At 19.4% G+C, this 19,089-nt stretch overlaps 2 protein-coding genes across 3 annotated transcripts; one reads left to right on the forward strand and one right to left on the reverse strand.

Annotated features, from left to right (window-relative positions):
* The first annotated feature begins 16,515 nt into the window (after positions 1-16,515).
* Positions 16,516-17,784, forward strand: LOC129613176 (adenylate kinase). 2 transcript variants are annotated; one of them, XM_055527138.1, is made up of 2 exons: positions 16,516-16,674; positions 16,729-17,784. In XM_055527138.1, the coding sequence occupies exon 2, from the start codon at positions 16,822-16,824 to the stop codon at positions 17,536-17,538; it is 717 nt and encodes a 238-aa protein (XP_055383113.1). In that variant the 5' UTR covers positions 16,516-16,674; positions 16,729-16,821; the 3' UTR covers positions 17,539-17,784. The 2 variants fall into 2 exon arrangements, with proteins under 2 accessions (XP_055383113.1, XP_055383114.1); XM_055527139.1 differs by having other exon boundaries at positions 16,745-17,784.
* Positions 17,785-18,185: 401 nt separating this feature from the next.
* On the reverse strand, positions 18,186-19,089 carry LOC129613261 (uncharacterized). Its single transcript, XM_055527248.1, has 3 exons — positions 18,956-19,089; positions 18,786-18,904; positions 18,186-18,732 (listed from the first exon to the last, which is right to left on the reverse strand). The coding sequence occupies exons 1-3, from the start codon at positions 19,031-19,033 to the stop codon at positions 18,384-18,386; spliced, it is 546 nt and encodes a 181-aa protein (XP_055383223.1). The 5' UTR covers positions 19,034-19,089; the 3' UTR covers positions 18,186-18,383.

Raw genomic sequence — 19,089 nt, forward strand, 5'->3', positions numbered from 1 at the left:
AAATATTATTTTTATCAACTTTCAATAAAATCAATTAAAATTCTGCATTTACTCTATATATTAGTAGGTAAAAATGGAAACTAAGAATAAAAATCTTATATATAAAATTATAATGATTTACAATAAAAAAAATTTGCAAAAATTCTTAAATTCTATAAAAATAAAATATACTGATAATAATAGCAAAAATAATATGTGTATCATATAATATATCATAAATATGAAATTATATATATTTAATTATATCGAGTTTAATTCAAAAAATCAGCAAGAATAAAATTAAAAAAACAAATTAACCAAATAATTCGTTTGTTGTTAACCTTAAAATAAAATACAAAAAATGTAACTTAAAACAGAAATGAAAAAAAAAAAAAAAACAAATTCTTAAAATTTACATATATATATATAATTTTTTACTTTAAAAATTAAAAAGCAAAAAAAAATTCATATTATAGATTAAATTAAAATAATTTTATAATTAAATTAATTAATATGTAGATATTAAAACAAAAAACTTTTTAAATAATTTTTAAATAAAAAACAATTATTTTTCATTAAAAAAAAATAATTTTATTTTATTTTATTTTATTTCATATTTTTATTCCCCTTTTAATTTTAGTTTAGATCTACCTATACTATATTTTTTTATGACCATAACTATATGTTTGTGCACTTGAGGTTTTGAGGAAATTCTTACTTCTAAATATTAAAAAATTATTTTAGAATTTTATTTTCGTTATAAATCTTCCCATCCTTCTTATTTGAAATCTGAATTTAAGACTTTATAATAAATTTTATAAAGTTTTAATTAAAATTTATAAAAAGAAAAAAAAAATTAATACAAACTTATGTCACTATTTTTATTAAAAAAAGTAAATTAATTTTTATTGAAATAATTTTGATTAAAGAAGTAAAATACGAGGAAATGTTTAACGTCATTAACCTATTAATTGGAATAGATTTAAAACTATAAACGAAAAGTTTAAAGTTATAGGAAGGGAAATTAAAGAATTCCAAAGTTCAGACATTTGTAAATTCTTTTTTTTTTCAATTTTATTTTATATTTTGTTTAAAAAAAGCATTGAAAAATATTTACATGGGTAAGAAAAATAAATTTTTCTTACTCATATTTTGTTTTTAAAGAAATAGTGTCCAAATTTTATTATTCTTTTCAACAAAAAATCATTTAAATTATTTATATCTTTAATTTAAAATGTCCAAATAAAAAATAACAGTAAGTAATTAAATTTTGCATAGGTATTTAGTTACATGTTATTCTTAAAATTAAGTATAGAGCAATATGTTTCCTGAACTTTATTAATTTCCAATTTTACATATTAATTTTATAATTTTTTTCATTTTAGATTAATTTGTAATTTAATAAGTTTATTTTAATTAATACTTAATTGTTTTTATTAATAATCCAAATACTTTCTTTTATAATTTATTATAATTTTTATAATAAATACAAATATGTGCAATAATGTAGATACAATTTGCAATTGAAAATTTTTGATCAAAATAATATTTGAATAATTCAATGCCATATGAAAATTGTCATAACCCTAAAATTAAATATTTAAAAAAATTAAAAAGAAATGTAAGATAAAAATTAATTCAAATTTAATTAAAGTACTTAACATAATTTTATTCATATAAATTTTAAAAAAAATATTTTACTTACAAATGAATTGAAAGAATTATTAATATTAAATAATAATAAATTGCAAATCGATGTCAAATAACAAAGCGCATTTTGATGATGGAATACACAGTTTGAATTTCTAAAAAAAAAAAAATATGAAATTTAGTCGATCTATCCTGCTCCAAAATCTCAAAATTCTTCTTTTCCATTGACCCTACCTTTAAAAATAAAATTAAAAACAAATTTTAATTTATTATAATATGTGTAAAAGGAAATTTATAGTATAAGAAATTAAGGTTGCATATCATACGAGAAACAATAATAACATTTTTTTTTATATATATGAAAAAAATGCTTGCATTACAATAGAAGAAAAAACCGAAAGAACAAGTAAAATGAATGAAAGCAAAAATTTACCAAGTAAAAATTCTTAAATTTAAAAACAAAAAAATTAAAATATAAATTTTCATAAAATTGAATAAATGTTACTAGGTGTTATTTTTACATACATAATTCTATTTTCAAAAATTTAATTTTCAAACAAACAAAAAAAATATATGAAAAAAAAAATATAATAAAAAAAAGCTTTAAAGAATTTTTTAAAAATTAAATAGTTGTGTATGTTTACGATTAGGTTTTTATACATATTTGTGTATATGTATTTATGAAACGGATGTAATAAAAGGGAAAAAAAGAAAAAGACTTTTTTTCATAACAAACTTTGAATAAAAATTATATAACAAAAATTTATATAAATAAAAATAATAGCAAAATAAAAACGATAAGTATTGAAAATTATAGATAAAGAAAAAAATAAATTTAATGAATGCTATATACGAAATTTTATATAAAATAAAATTGTTATGAAAATTTCTGAAAATATAAAAGAAAACAAATTAAAATATAAATATTTTTGCTGGCAAAAATATTTTCTTTTTCCTAAAAAAAAACACAAGAATTCCTATTATTCAAAAAACAATAAAAAGAAAAAAATACTGAATACTTTTTTTAATTTAATTGACATTCTCCCCATCTTACAATTTACCTTCTTTAATTTCCTAATACTAATTATGTTTAGTTAATTATTATAAAAAAATTAAATTAACTATAGTTTCTTAATCAATTAACATTTATAACAAGCCATTTACAGGTTTAACAATTAAAATTTTAAATAACTTCATATTTACAAAGTTTCATTTTTAATAATCCATAATTTAATATAAATTGATTATAAAAAATTAAATAGTAACTTTGATAATTTTTCTTATATAGAATTTCTTTTTTTATATCTTTAAAGTTTTAGAAAATGTTTTTAATATATGAGACAATCTTTAAATCTCTTATAAATTTTTATAGTTTCACAAAATATTAACTTAATTGTTTTTCAAAAATTATTATTAGAATCAAAATGTTTTCAATTATTTTTTTTAAGAATGCACGTATTATTATAGATATTCGTTTTTTTTTTAAATATTTTGTTCGACAATTTATTCAAAGAAATGATATACAATCAAGTTAGGACATACAATATAATAAATTGTATAATAGTTTTTATTCAGTAAAAAGGTGCTAAAAATTATAATTTTAAATTTTTTTTTTCTTTTTTCATATTTTGTTAAAATTTTCGCAAAGCAATTCAATTTGTATTTTAATTTTAAAATTATTCATGTTATTACTTCTTTCGTTCGTGTAGTAAAACTATTTATTATATAAAGCATTGAAGTACTGTACTTTTTAGCATTCAATTTTCATAAATTTCATAAAAATTATAGTATTTCTATTTTCAATATTTAAAAATACAAAAAATTATATAGCTATAGAGTACCTGTTATCAATGATAAAATAATACTTTTTAATAAAAATTTAAAAAAAAACTATTGAATACACATTTTTTTATGAAAAAAATTAAAATAATAAAAAAAACAAGAATAATATAATAAAAATTATATTATCAATATTAATACAAGTAAAATTATTATAATGTAAATTGTATATAACATACCTTTATAAATATTAAATATATGTAGAAAAAATAAAATAAAAAATACAATCTTCGCAAAAAAAAAATCATACTTATAACTATGATTAAAATACTTTTGTTTTGTAAATAATTTAATACGTAACTAGAAAAGAAAAAAATTCAAAAGAAAAATATTAAAAAAAATCAAATATTTTAACAAAAAATTATTAAGTAAAATTTATAATAAATTTAAAAATTTATATAATCTGTAAATTACTAATAATAAAGTTTTACGAAATAAGAGCAAAAGAAAAAGTAAGAGAAATAAAATTTCTAAACTACTATTAGTAATAAAAAAAGGAGAAGAAAAATTACTAAAAGTGTTAATTATTTTAAGTCTTTTCTTTCAATAAGGTAGATTTTAAATATATTAGTGGCGAATTCAAAAATTTCAGCATAATTTTTATTTTAAATAAATTCCATAATTAATAACAAATTCATATTGAAATAAAATACATTAAATACAACGTAATAGTTGGAATAAAAAAAATTTTTAAAAATATCACAATTTTATCATTATCCTTTTATTATTATATATCATAAATTAATAAATTAATTTGATTTAGCTTAAACTTCCTTTAGTCTTCGTTTTTCGAATAAAATTTTTCCAATAGAATAAAAATTTTACCCACCAAAATATTTCATTAAATATATAATTTAAAAATGGCTTTAATAATTTTAAAATTCAATAAATTTATTCATAAGTTATTTTGAATTAATATTTTAAATTCACTTAAATTATTATTCATCAATTAAGGAATAATAATTTAATTACCAATGCATTTCTTTAGGAAATATTTTTTAATATTGTGAATCATATTTTAAAATTGCTAAATAAACATTCCTGCAGTTTATAAATTAGCTCTAACGATTTGAAAACTAGGTTATCGGGATCGCCATAACTTTTTGAATTTATTTTTTTTCTTTTTATATACATAAATATAATTTCTTTTAAATAGCATTACATATTTTAATTCCAGAATTGCCTACAAAATTATGAAGAATGAAATCGGTTAAATGTAGTTTTAGAATAAAAAAAAAAAAACACATTTTTTTAAATAAAAATCTTGATGTGATTTTAATTCTAACTATTTAAAAAATTCTTTCGAAAAGTAATTATCTATATTAGAAAATAAAAATGTTATGACAATTTAAACGTGTACTTAAAATAAAATTTAATATAAAAATATTATGCGATAAATTATTTTTCTACAAAGATTACAGTATTGTAGAAGAAAACAAAAAAAAAACGGAAAAAGAAAAGAAATATTAAATAAAAGCTATGGACAAACAATGATTAATTTGAATTAAAATATTATTAAAAAATTTTTACATGTAAAGTAAATTTTTCTTAATAAATACACGTGTTTACTATTTTACATCTATTGATTACAATTTAAATACAAATGAATTCTCCTTAAAATCATTTTTTAATGAAAAATTACGTACATACATGATTTTTGCTTTAATGTTGAATATTTAACATTATTGTACAAATATAGTCTTTAAATAAAAATTTCAAAATGTTTTCGTTACATCAAAATGACAATATTAATTTTATTTATATATTTATTTCTCTTTACTTAATTATTGATAATAAAGAAATATTTGCAGTTTGCCAAATAAATAGTATATTTTAACAGTTAAAAATAGTAAGAAAGAAATTGTTCTTTAAAAAGCAATAAATTTACTCAAATGACGTTATGTGAGTTAAAATAGAAAAAGTTCTTCTACACTATTTACACGAATATAATTAACTTGTACCACGCTCTTGTTGTGTACACTAACTTCTTTTCAAATTTTTTCAGAATTTTTTCCTTGCTTAAAATACAATTTGTACGAGTTTTCTCTTGAAGCTTGACTATTTTTATTGCAAATACATAAGTAATTAAAATCTACTTTTAAAAGTTGATATACAACATTTATTCTGTTTTAGAATTTCTATACCAGAAATAGAAGAAAAATTTACTTATATAACATAATATGTATTAAATATTGCTAATTATACACATATAATTTCAATTCAAATTAATCTTAAAAATAAATTTAAAAATCATAAACTTACAAAATCAAAAACTAAAACAACAAAATGTTTGAGTTACTATAAAATCAATAAAACAATTAAAATAGTAAAATTATCGAATAACTATATATATACTGAAATGAACTTTTAAAAAAAAAATAATATACACAAAAGTAAAATGACCCCACTTAAATTTATAGTATATAAATATATAATAATTGTAATAATATCAATAGAAATAATAATACAAGTAGAAATTTACGGATGCGTTCAATGAAAATGCAACATACACATATAAATGTAGTTAATAACTTTTTTTTATATCCAAAAGAAAAATAAATAAATAAATATTTAATTAAAAGTATAAAATAGATGATAATTTTTAAAATAGACTTAATTTGTTACTTTTTTAGATACTGAGTAGATTTTTTATTCGCGTTCTTTATATACCAAACAATTATTATATTAATAGTTAAAAAAGAAAAAAAAATAAAAAGAAAAAAAAGTAAAAAATCATATATTTGAAATATAAAATTTATAAATTATCTAATTTCGTACTTAAAAAACAATTTTAGAAAGAAACACAGAAAATTGTAATATTATAATTAAATATTTAGGATAGAGTTTATATTAAAAATTTAATTTGAATATTACTGTATTACTTTATTCTTTTTAAATACATTTTACTTTATTCTTGTTACATATTTATTTCATATTTATTATTTATTGGTAAAAGAAAATCGAAAAGCTTTTGTTTAACATTATAAATTTAGATTCGAAGAATTGGCAAAAATATATGCTATATACATATTATGAATTTTTTAATATAATTTAAAGAGTTGGAATATGTAATAATATAAATAAAAAAAAATAAAATTATAACGTCCAAAAAAAAAATTTTATACTTATAGAAAAACAAACAAAAATATAATAATAAAAATTGTAATTCTTTTAAAATTTTAATAAAATTATGTTCAATTATTTAGGTTTTTTATATTTCTTCTGTTTTATTTTAATCTTAATTTTAATTTATTTTCATTATATTTATTATTATTTATTTAAAAATCACAACTATGTTGTTTAAGAACTCTTAACATAAATTCCCTCACACATTTTCCTACAGCAAATTCGTCATCTTAATTTGCTCAATTTTCTTGTTAACTAAAATGAAAAAAAAAAATTTCAATTATAAATCAAATTCTCCATTTCAATTTTTTTTTAAATTAAACAAAATATCAGAAAATGCAAATAAAACAATTCATTTTTAATTTCCATTTAATTAACCTATTATTAAAGATTATTTGAATACCAAGAGAATTATTTCTCTAAAATTCCTACTTAATCAATTTCAAAAAATATTTTTATTCTTACAATTCTCAAGATTTCTCCGAAAAACTTATTACTTTGAGCCAATTTATGATAAGAGAGCAAATATATTTTAATTACTACATTAATTATTTTATTAACATATAATTATAAAAATATTAACGCTAATCAAAATTATCAAAGGAAATGTAATGAATTCAAATCATAAATATGTACTTTTAAAAAAAAAAATAATAAAAAGTTAAATGATAAAGAAATAATAATATGAATTTTCGATTTCAAAACCGAAATTAGAAAATTTAATTAAAATAATAATTGTAGCTATATATATATATATATTTTAATTTTTATATTCGAATTAGTTTTTATCAAAAAATATTTTTAATTTGCATATGTAATAAACATATTATACACATTTATAGTATATAAATAAAAAAACAAATGGTATTTTTAAATACAACAAAAAAATACAACATTTTACTTTAATTTTAAAAATCTGAATAAAATCTAAAAAAAATACGACTTACGAAATAAATATACATATAATATAAAATTTTTAGAAATAGAAAAAACTATGCAACTTAAAATTAAAAATATAATAATGAAATGTTGAAGAAAAAAAAGAAACATCCACTATACTATTAATACTATCAAATTTAAGCATATTATACAATGTATTTAATATAATAAAAAAAATAATTAATTACTCTTGTACCGTAGAAATGAAAAAGAAATGAAAAATTGTAGCGATAAAATTATATATTTTGTAATACAATAGTAAGATATAATATTTAAAAAGTAAAAAATTTATAAAATTAAGATAAAAAAAACTAAAAAAAAAAAGGAAATCGTTTTTTGAATAGTAGTATTAAATTTAATAATAAATAGCTATTTTCTTTTAAGATAAATAAATTTTTAATATAAAACAATTTATTTTCCTAATTGTTTTTCTTTTCCTTCCTTGTTCGTATAAAAGATCCTAAAAAGAAAAAACAAAAAAAACTGTTATTTATATTTTTTTGCAAATTCATCATAAAATTATTCATATAATGTACGTAATGTAAAAACATTTATTCATACTAATATTATAAATACATTAAATAAGAAAAAAAAAACAAATAAAGAATGTAATCAAGATATTATCAATATAAAATGTATTGATAAAGTACATAACTAACAACTCAAATTAATATATTTGTATAAATTTCAATAATATAAAAATAATAAGAATATTACTTATTAAAAAATATTAACAAATAATAAAGAATATGAATAATTTCCGGAATTTTATTTTATTTAAAATGAAAAAGAACATGCTCATAGCATTCATTTAGTATTTTTGTGTTAATATTTTAACTACATAAAATTTTTATAATTAATAATGTTGTTATTTTTTTTTTTGAAACTTCAAAATTAATATATAACACTAAAACATGCTAAAGGCGGAATCGCAAGGAACCACAGTTTTTTTACGGTTCAAACAGGTTTTACATGATACAAGAAGGTCATAATATTCAAAATTTTAAACAAATAAATAATTATAAAAGAATAAATAATTTTTTTCTTCAATTTCAAAATATTTTACTACATATTTTGATTTGAATAGGTTTTATCCATTTTCTCAAACAAAACTATAGCATTTCAAATTATAAAAACAAAAATCAACTCCTACATGGGCAGTTTAAAAATATTCCAAAATTCTTAAATTTTTCTAAATTTTCTACAAAATTTTTAGAATTAAATGTTTTTGCAGAAACTTTAACTCGATGTTTTTTCCAGCAATTACAAGGTTTCGTCATTTAACGAATTCGGCTTTAATAGGTTTTGCTGCATTCTTTTATAATTATTGCAAATTTTTATATGTTTAAATTTGAAAACTTCTATATTTTAATATAATTTTTTAAAAACAAAATTTAAAAAGTAAAATAAAGTTTTAGACAACTATTCATCTGATTAGTGATCTTTATAATAAATATACAAGAAAAAAAGGGTAAAAAAAATAATAAGAAAAGTTAAAATATTTTATTTGGAAAATAGAAATCAAAAAATTTCTTAAACTTTTTGCTTACAAGTTAAATAAATGTTTACATTTATAACGATTTTTAAAGCATAAATTTGTATAAGTTCAGAATTATTGATATGATTTTCATATTTCTTTTTTAAATTTTTATAATTTCTTAAATTTTACAATAATAATCAATTGCATTAATAAATAATAAATTTGAAAATTATTTTAATAGCACAAATGTTCAATATTTTGTACTTTATATGATTTTGTGTTAAATAAAATTAAAAAAAAATTAATATTTGAGCATGTGATCCAAATATCTACCATTAAAAAAAATGTATGTTTTAACAAAAAAATTATCACATATGAGCGCCTACAAGTTATGAAAAAAATTAGGTTATTATATAATAATATTAATATAATAATAATTATGCATTCATAACATACAGACATATTATTAGAATTAATTCTGCAATAAAATTCTCGAATTGAAAAATATGAGAATAAAATTTTTTTTTGAAATATCCAAAAAAAATATATTTCTATACAAGAATAAAAGTTATACTTTTTATACATATTAAAATATCTGTAAAAATATTTTTTCATTTATTAGGAACTAAGAAACCTATTATTTAAATTTGTTAATTTATGTCTATATAAAAGATTTTAAAAACTGAACTTAATTAATGTATGTAAAAAATTTCATATTTATTTTTTTAATTCTTGCTTCAAAAAATATAAAAAAAAAATTATAATAGTATTGGTTCTTTTTTTAAGAGGAAAAAATGAAAAAAAAAATTTAAAGTGGTGATAAAAATTTCAAAAAAAATATACACAAAAAAATTTTTAATTATCCTTTATTGTTTTTGTTTAATTTGAAATTTTATATAAATTAACATATACATTATATTCTATTGTAATAATTGCAAAATGAATGGCACTATTACCTAACAACCAATTCATTACAAATATTTTTCTATATCCTACAATCTATATCTATAATAATTAAAATGGCAAAATCTTATATTTTCTCATAAAATTACTAATTCAATTTTTTTTATTTTTAATATTCTGTGTAAGTACTTGTAGTATTACATATAAATATTAGTACAAGGGAAAAAAAGAATATAAAACTTAAAAGAAATAAAAAGAAAAAAACATATGTAAAAAAAATTAAAAATTAAAATAAAAAAAAAAACGAGAATAAAAAAAAAAACAAGAAAAGAAAAAAATGGCCCACCTTCAGTACAAATCATCCAAGCTCTTTTAAAAAATTAAAAAAATTATCTCTTTTTTTAATTATTTATTTTTTAATTTCTTTTTTTCAAAAGGGCAACTACCTAATAAAAAAAATTCATCTCATTGTAGATATAAAATTTTTGCTATAAAAATATCACCTTTTTCAAATCATTAATTCATAATTGAAAAATTCATGCTATTTAGCTATTTATATATACTAAAAATATGTTTGTATAGAATTTTAATGAAATTTTGTATATATATATGCACATACATATACATATATTTATATATAATATTTTAAATATTAATTAATTATATAAATATAAATGATCATTTTTTTTTCGACTTAATACAATTAAAATTCCATATTATCTTGTAAATTTAATTAAAATTAAAAAAAAATATATAAAAAATTTTATGTTCATATTATAAATTACGAAACCTTTTTATCTCCTTTTTTAATATAATCGATAATGCCAAATGACGGTCGACAACAATTGTAAAAAAAACTATTGTACATATATCAACTTTCGTATACAATTTTTTCATAAAACCGGTTGACAACTGCTTCTGCAACAAAATACTTTTAATTTGAATATTTTTAGTACTTAATTTCATTTCAAAATTACTCTTCAAAATCTTTCATTTTGCACATCAGCAACTGAAACTGCAAATAACATTTGATTTTTACTTTATTGCTTACAGTACAACTGTAGAAATCTGTTGACAACACTAACAATCTCAATGCTTTTGTTAACTGCAATATCGATTAGGATGCAAAAGAAAACAATAGACATTTTACATTATCGATTACACCTTATATACATATTATGAATGATAGATTCAATTATTTTTTTTATTTATTTTAGTAATGGAAGAAATCTTATGTAATTCTAACTGTAATGTTTTTTTTCACTTTCAAATGAAACAATCTTAATTGTTTTGTGTTTTCAAATGAAATAACCTTAAATGGAATTGTATAAGATAAGTTTCTATTAATAAATATATTTTGAAATTTTAATTATATAATACATAAAAATATACTTATAGGCAATTTTAAAAAAAAAATCAATTTTTTTTTTTTTAATATCCAAAACTAAATTATTCGAATTCCCAATCGCAATGATCCGAATAAATAAATTAAATTTTATTTTTTTAATTATTAATCATCAATTCTATAATAATTAAAGAAAAGAAAAACAAAAAGATCTTAATTAAAATCATTGAAAAAAAAAAATTAAAAATTTTTCTGGCGCTACTATATGTACATGAATGATAAATAGAAAAATGAAATAAAAAACAAAATAATTCATTGATAAAAACTTACTATAAAGAAAAAAAAAAAGAAAAACCAAAAAATACAATACAAAACATTATACGACCATTTATTTTATAATTTAATAAAAACATTTAATTTAATTCATTATTCTATAATATTACAGAAATTCACAAATTAATAATTTATTTAAATTATAAAAATAAAAATCTCCCTTTATTCAAGCATTGACCTTAAGGACACCACTTTTTAAAATAATGAATATTCATTTCTAAAATTAATTTATGAATTAATTTATTTATTAATAAAATTAAGTTTAATTCTTATAAAATTTAAGTTTTAATTGTAAACTTTTCTACCTAAAAATTATTTTGAATTACATTAATATATGTAACTTAAATTTTAAATGTAAAAAAAATAACATAAAAAACGATAAAAAATTACACCCCCATATATTAAATAAATAAAAAAATCAAAACCATCGCTCAAAAACTTAAAACACGAAAGAAATTCAAATATTATAATTATAATTTTTTTATAAAACAAATTTTGAATAAGAAAGAAAAAAAAAAACTTTAAATATTATATAAGTATTCAAAAAAAATCAAATGTCTACGTATGATACAGAAATAAATAATTGTATAATATATGTATACACACTTATAATATGAACATATTTATATATATATTTAAATTTTTTTCACTTATTAATTAAATTACTTTGAATAACAAGGATTTTTTTTTATAATTTGACTTTAAATAATTAATTTATGAAACCTAAATGTTTCCCTTCAAATTTAATAGTTAAATCTTAATTAAATTATGTATGCAATTAAAATACAATGTAAAAAAATAACTAAATTTATTAACTAAAATTATTTAACTGGGTATTTTTGAAAATGGAGTTTGTATTTGCATTCCTAAGATAGAACTTAAGAAGCTTTAGAAGCAATAAAATACGATTGCAAAAAATGCAGAGTTTCTATTTACATTAAAGAAAGTTTTTGCATTTGTTGAAGTACTGTTAAAGTCATATGTTTTTATTCAATTTAAAAAATTGAAACCAAAAATTTAAAGAAAAAAAATTGCTTTGAAAAATATTTGTAAGTTTTTTACAAAGTGATTGCGACCATTTTATAAATTTCGCTAAATGCTTGACTCGAATTCAATGTTTTTTCATTTTCTATTGCACTAAAATTAAATAAATATTAAACAAATAAAAATTTGAAAACGAAAATGCATAACTTACTCCAATAACATTTTTGCTTGCAGTAGTAAAATTTTTCCAATGTGCTACAAATTTAACACAAGAAAAGAATTGAATTATCAAAAATATCCACTGGTAATATTTTATAATGCTAATTTATACAAGTAAACAAATAATTATATTTTTTTTAAATACATTCCACACAAATTATCTTCGTCAATTTTAGATTTAACGTTTAAATTTATTATTTCAGTTTTTTCTCAAACAATATACTAAGCTGATTTTATTTTTAATGCTTTAAAATGACAAAATTGAAATAAATTCATTTTCAATAATAAAAATTATCAAAAAAAAAACAAAATTCAGTTATTCGTATAACCGAAATCCATAATAATTTTAATTTCCTTGTTTTTTTTCTATTTAAAATTGCTTAAATTATCAAAAATATTTACAAAAAAAAAGTTCAATAAAATAAAAAAAACTCATTTTATTTAATAAAAATTAGAAAAAAAATACTTAATAAAATGTAAAATTGATAACGCAATTTTAATTCATTCTAATTAAAAAAATGAAAAACAGTTGAAAGTTTAAAATGGTATTAAAAAACTAAAATATATAATAGTATACATAAACTGAGTTAATAATATTATATATGATATAAAATATCATAAAAAATACATATGTATATATACCCATTTATATATGTAATAAGTAAATTATATATAACTATATATATGCATCTTTTTAGTATTTAAAAAAAATATAAATAGAGAAATTTCTTTTCAGTTTCTCAACAACAGAATGTGATGTTTCTTTTATTTTTTACAGGTGAATTAATTAAAATAAGATAACCAAAATAAAAATTGTATTAAAAACAAAACATTTTGATGATATAACAAAAAAAAAATAGGATAAAAAGTAAATACATCTTTATATATATGTATATACATATTATATATAAATCTATATAATGTATAAAATTTAATTACAAATATTCTAAGATTGCATAATATATTATTACATACATGCATAATTATATAGAATGTATTATCTAAAAAAATGAAGATATAAATACAACACGTATCTAAAAAACATAATATAATAATATTATATAGATACATATATGTATATATGTATTAAAGAAAATAAAATCATAAAACAAAAACCAGTAATTCTTATTAATATATTAATAATAATATTGATAAATTCATTATAAAAGAAAATAAAATAAATATTTGTTTTATTTACCTAATGGAAAATCCTCAAGCACGAATTTAGAGTGTAATAACCGTTGACTTAGTTCTTATCCTTATATATCTAAATTTTTTCGAAATTTCTAAAAAGCAATTATTTTTCTTTTCAGAATTGCGACCTTGTTAAAAAAATGTTACTAAATGCCTATTTAAAAATTGAACTTCTGTACTTTTAATAATTTTTGGGATTTTAATATTAATATTAAGAACTTTGCAAAATGCATTTTATAGCTGTGATATTTAAGTTTTTAGTGCTTTTTGGCAAAATTTGAAAAATACTTTAAATAATATTATTTGCATAGAATATTGAATGTTTACCAAATTTCTTCAAGAAACTGTTTGTTTTTTTTTACATACCTAAATGAAAAAAAGTTTTAAAGTAATAGGTATGCACTTAATTTTAAATTATGAAGTCCGTTTTATAATAACGAATACGATAGTTTTTAACAAAAACATTTCTTTTACAATATTGAAGCCCAAGTGTAATATACAAATATACACATAAAATTATTAACTTAATAAAAAACTACAAGGATCACTTACATTTTTAGTGGCAGATAAAATTATCCCAAAATAACAAAAAGCGCCGGCGCAATATGATTACCAATATTTTAATTTGACGAATTTCAATTTTTTAATGCTGTTAAATTTTCAATTTAAAAAGAGTTCATATTCCTTTAATTAAATTTCAAAAGAGCTTCATGCAAAACAAGAAATGTTGAAACTGAAAAAAAAATAAAATATTTAAATCAAATAAATTATATTTTTTTTATATAAAATGTTTAGTTATCTAATTTTGTCATTTCTTTAAAAATTATTTTATGTTCAATCTAATTAATCAGTTTTTTATCATACATATTACGTATTTAAGAAATTTAAAGGTCGAAGGAAATATTTAAAAAACCGTGTAGAACCGTTTTACTTCAATTTTCTTGATAATCAATGGAAACTGCAAAACCTGTTTTTTTAAATGTTTACGACTTGCATAAAAAAAATACATGTATGAAAAAATTTGGTATTGGCTTTTATCACACCACAATTGAAGTTTATGAATCAGAATTTAATTATGCTGGCCATCCCTTCCATTTTTCTGGTATCTTTAAAATGCAGCCCAGAACTCTAGTTGAAAAATTTTCTTTACGAGAGAGGAAACTAATGGGATATACAAATTATAGTTTTAGAACAATATATGACCATCTCAAATATTTAGGTGCAACTTCTTTCCAAGGATCTAAATATGATCTGATAAGAAATAATTGTAATCATTTTAGTAATACTTTTGTTATGTATTTATGCAATGTACAGATACCAAAATATATCAACCGAATAACAATATTTGGTTATTGCTGTTGTATTCCAACACAAATAACTCATTTAGGACTTGATGAAGATGATATAAAAAATATGAGATCAATTTTAAAAAATTTGGTGGTTTAATAAATTGGTAATTAAAAAAAAAATAGGAAGTTTTTATTAGTAAAATTAAAAAATTGCATCGTAATACGTGTACGTATGTACATATGCAATATTGTGACTAAATATTATATACTTACATACATATATACATGCATATGCACATAGATAAAATCCCATTTTTGTTTAAATTAAGTACATATGACGGACAAGTGCGTCACACTTATTGCGCAAGTGAACTTAAATGTTTTTAACAAACTCGCATTAAGTTAAATATATTAGAATTTTGATTAGATTAGCCCTTTGGACAAATTTTTTAAACTGTACTCGACAGCGTCCATTTCTTCCATTTTTTCTTGTTCTTTTTCCACAATATTCTTTATAAATCTCTTGCTTCCTTGAAAATGGAAAACTTTCAAGGAAAATTCACGTTTTTCCAAGGTTTGACCAATATGTATTATGTAATTCAAATATCATTATTTATTTGTTACTTTCGAAAATTGTAGGCTTTCCACTTTTATTTCTCATCAGTAAACTTAGCCGAATACACACAACTTTCCTGTTTTACGGTAAATATAGAATTAAACTTTTGAATTACTTCACGCATCACATAAGTACACTAAGTTAATTCACAATAATTGTACTATCTGTCTGAAATGAAATAGGATATTTGCTTTTGGTAACCAAATAAAGTAAAGAAATCAATCTAACCACGTCAAGTAAATATGCCGTGAACCGCTATAAATGAAAAAATTTAACCTATAAATAAAGTAAATGTTATATTATATAAAATATTTTTATCATCTTTCATAAAACAGACAATTAACGACATACAATTCGCAAATTTCACATACATATGTATGTATTGTAAAATATCAGAATTGTTTTAATTTATATAAATAACAAGCCTAGCAAATTTTGAAAAACCTAATTAATTTCATGTTCAAGGGGAACGAAAAGTCAAACTATGATGCAAAAGTCGTCGTGTAAACACAGTCATCGGGTGTCAATTTATCAGCAATTTAAAAAGTTGGCTGTACTGCTAAAACTTAATACTAATTCGATGTTTGACGTTTTTACCTTATCAGTAGGTTGTCAGCTTTTGAAATTTGGAATATTAATGTTTTTTCAATGTGTGTCGATGTGGATTGAAAGAAAGAGGTGCTTGGAAGTTGGTTATATAAACACAATCGGTTACATGTTACTTTGCATTAAAACATAACATTATAGTGCATTATATTTTATACATATCTACATACAAGTAATTAAATTGTGTATAAATAAAATCACAGTTTAATTTCAAACTCTTTCTTAGCTCTAATTTTTTAAAGCTTACTCAACACAATTTTTACAACTTGAACTTTGATATTCAATTGAAGGATATTAAGATTGTTGATAAGAAAGTACGATGGCACCTGTGTTAAAACCAAAACAACGATATGATTACGAACTGGGTATCAATGCTGTATTACTTGGACCGCCAGGTTCAGGAAAGGGAACTCAAGCACCTCTCTTGAAAGAGAAATTCTGTGTATGTCACTTATCAACTGGTGATATGCTAAGAGCCGAAATATCTTCCGGATCAAAACTTGGATCACAATTAAAGAAAGTAATGGATGAAGGAAAATTGGTGTCAGATGATTTAGTTGTTGACATGATCGACAGTAACTTGGATAAACCAGAATGCAAAAATGGATTCCTATTAGATGGTTTTCCGAGAACGGTGAAACAAGCCGAAAAACTAGATGAGCTTTTAGCTAAAAGGCGAACGGAATTAGATGCCGTCATTGAATTTTCAATTAATGATAATTTATTAGTACGAAGAATTACAGGTCGGTTGATACATCCATCCAGCGGGCGGTCATATCATGAAGAATTTGCGCCACCAAAAGTTCCAATGCGCGATGATGTCACCGGAGAACCTCTAATTCGACGAAGCGATGACAATCCAGAAGCGTTAAAGAAACGTTTGGAAGCTTATCATAAACAAACTAAACCTCTTGTAGATTATTATGGATTGAAAAAGCTACACTTTGCAGTTGATGCATCAAAAAAGGCCAGTGATGTTTTCGCAAATATTGACTCCATTTTCATGAGACAGAAAAAACTTCATGCACAACTTTGAAAAAAGGGGTAAATTTATTTTAACAAAAGGATATTGTAAAAAGAAATGACACATCATTAAAAGTTATTCTATGTATAACTTTGTTTTCAGTTAACTTTCCTACCTTTACTGGCATTTAGTTATTTTGTTTTTTAATTTTTTGTCAAAAAATATATGTATAAAGTTAAATTACATTAGGTAAAATGTGTTCTAAGGCATTTATGAAAACTAACTAAGCATTAAAAAGCACATTAATGAAAGTAAAAATGCTTGTTTTCTGTTTATATTTACATATATAGGTACACACATAAATTTGAATTTTTCGAAGGTCAACAAAGGTTAAAAACATAAATATATTATGCACATGGTATACACATTATTCAATAGACCTATGTATTAGGTTTTCGGAATCCTATTGTTGTACAGAAAATTTCGTGGTTAAAAAAATTAAATTTTATTAAAAATTTTTGAGGAGCTTTCAAATCATTTTGGATATGTTTGTAAATAAGTATACCTACCTACCTACTCGCATATCCAAAACCTTATTTAAGATTTTTATTTTAGATAACTATTCAGCTTATTTTGGTAGATAACTCTATGCATGAAAGCTTGAACTTAGGCTAAAGGAGAATCTATATTGATTTCAAAAATGATTTTTTGTTTGCATTTCTTTCACATTTTTTATATTCAATATGTATAATATAATATGTACAGTAATTGGAAAATAATTTAAATTTCATCAATTTGTTAATATGGTCATGTATATTTATTGTTTTGCGAATAACAAACTTTGCCTCATTTGGTCATATGTATTTATTGTTTTCTTAATAACAAAAATTCCTTCATTTTGAAAAAAAAATTAATTTTTATAATATGGGTAAGTTATTTTTCAAACTCAAAAATTGATAAAAGATTGATTTATAAAAATACAAAGCGACTAAGATTTGAACATATTTTTCAGGCACATTATTTTTATTACCTATTGTTATACTAAACGCCGTGAATGATTCACATTTATTTAATAATTTAATATAGTTCAACAATGATGAAGCTAATAAACATATATCCTTTTTCGTTGGGAAAATTAAAGATTCTGTTTCCGCATTGTTTATTTTAAAAACAGAGTTTATATCAACAATCGTAATATTTGGTAAAATGGCCCAGTCATGTAAATTCAAAAGCCTTGCTATAAGTTTATCAACATTTTGAAAGTACCTAAAAAATTTGTTAATTTATTTATAAATTTATTAAGGTACACAACATACTACATTATAAATATCTGGGATAAGTAGGGTTTTACTTCTTTTTGTTCAAAGGCAATCCTTATATTATCTGAACAAGTTAAGATTAAAATTTTATATCCTTTTTCAGCTTGCCTAACCGAAAACTAAAATAAATCAAACTTAAAAATATGAATGCGACTTGAAAATCACTATACTTTTAAAATTTTTTCTAGATATTCATTTTCATCATCTATAAATAAAAAATTTCGCATTGAACACTGTCTGTAATTCATTTCTAAATTTGTTTTTTAGTTTATATAGCATAAACAATGCAAAAAATCTAATCGAC

Source organism: Condylostylus longicornis, unplaced genomic scaffold (assembly GCF_029603195.1).
Source record: "Condylostylus longicornis isolate FDR11 unplaced genomic scaffold, ASM2960319v2 ptg000081l, whole genome shotgun sequence".
Classification (NCBI taxonomy): domain Eukaryota; kingdom Metazoa; phylum Arthropoda; class Insecta; order Diptera; family Dolichopodidae; genus Condylostylus; species Condylostylus longicornis.

Bases quoted from the DNA above. Each gene is read 5' to 3' on its own strand.
- LOC129613261 (XM_055527248.1), bottom strand. From the start codon at position 19,033: ATGAATTACAGACAGTGTTCAATGCGAAATTTTTTATTTATAGATGAT. The intron at 18,905-18,955 runs GTATAGTGATTT...GATTTATTTTAG, and splicing joins ATCTAGAAAAAATTTTAAAA to TTTTCGGTTAGGCAAGCTGA. The intron at 18,733-18,785 runs GTAGTATGTTGT...CAAATTTTTTAG, and splicing joins TTATCCCAGATATTTATAAT to GTACTTTCAAAATGTTGATA.
- LOC129613176 (XM_055527138.1), top strand. From the start codon at position 16,822: ATGGCACCTGTGTTAAAACCAAAACAACGATATGATTACGAACTGGGT.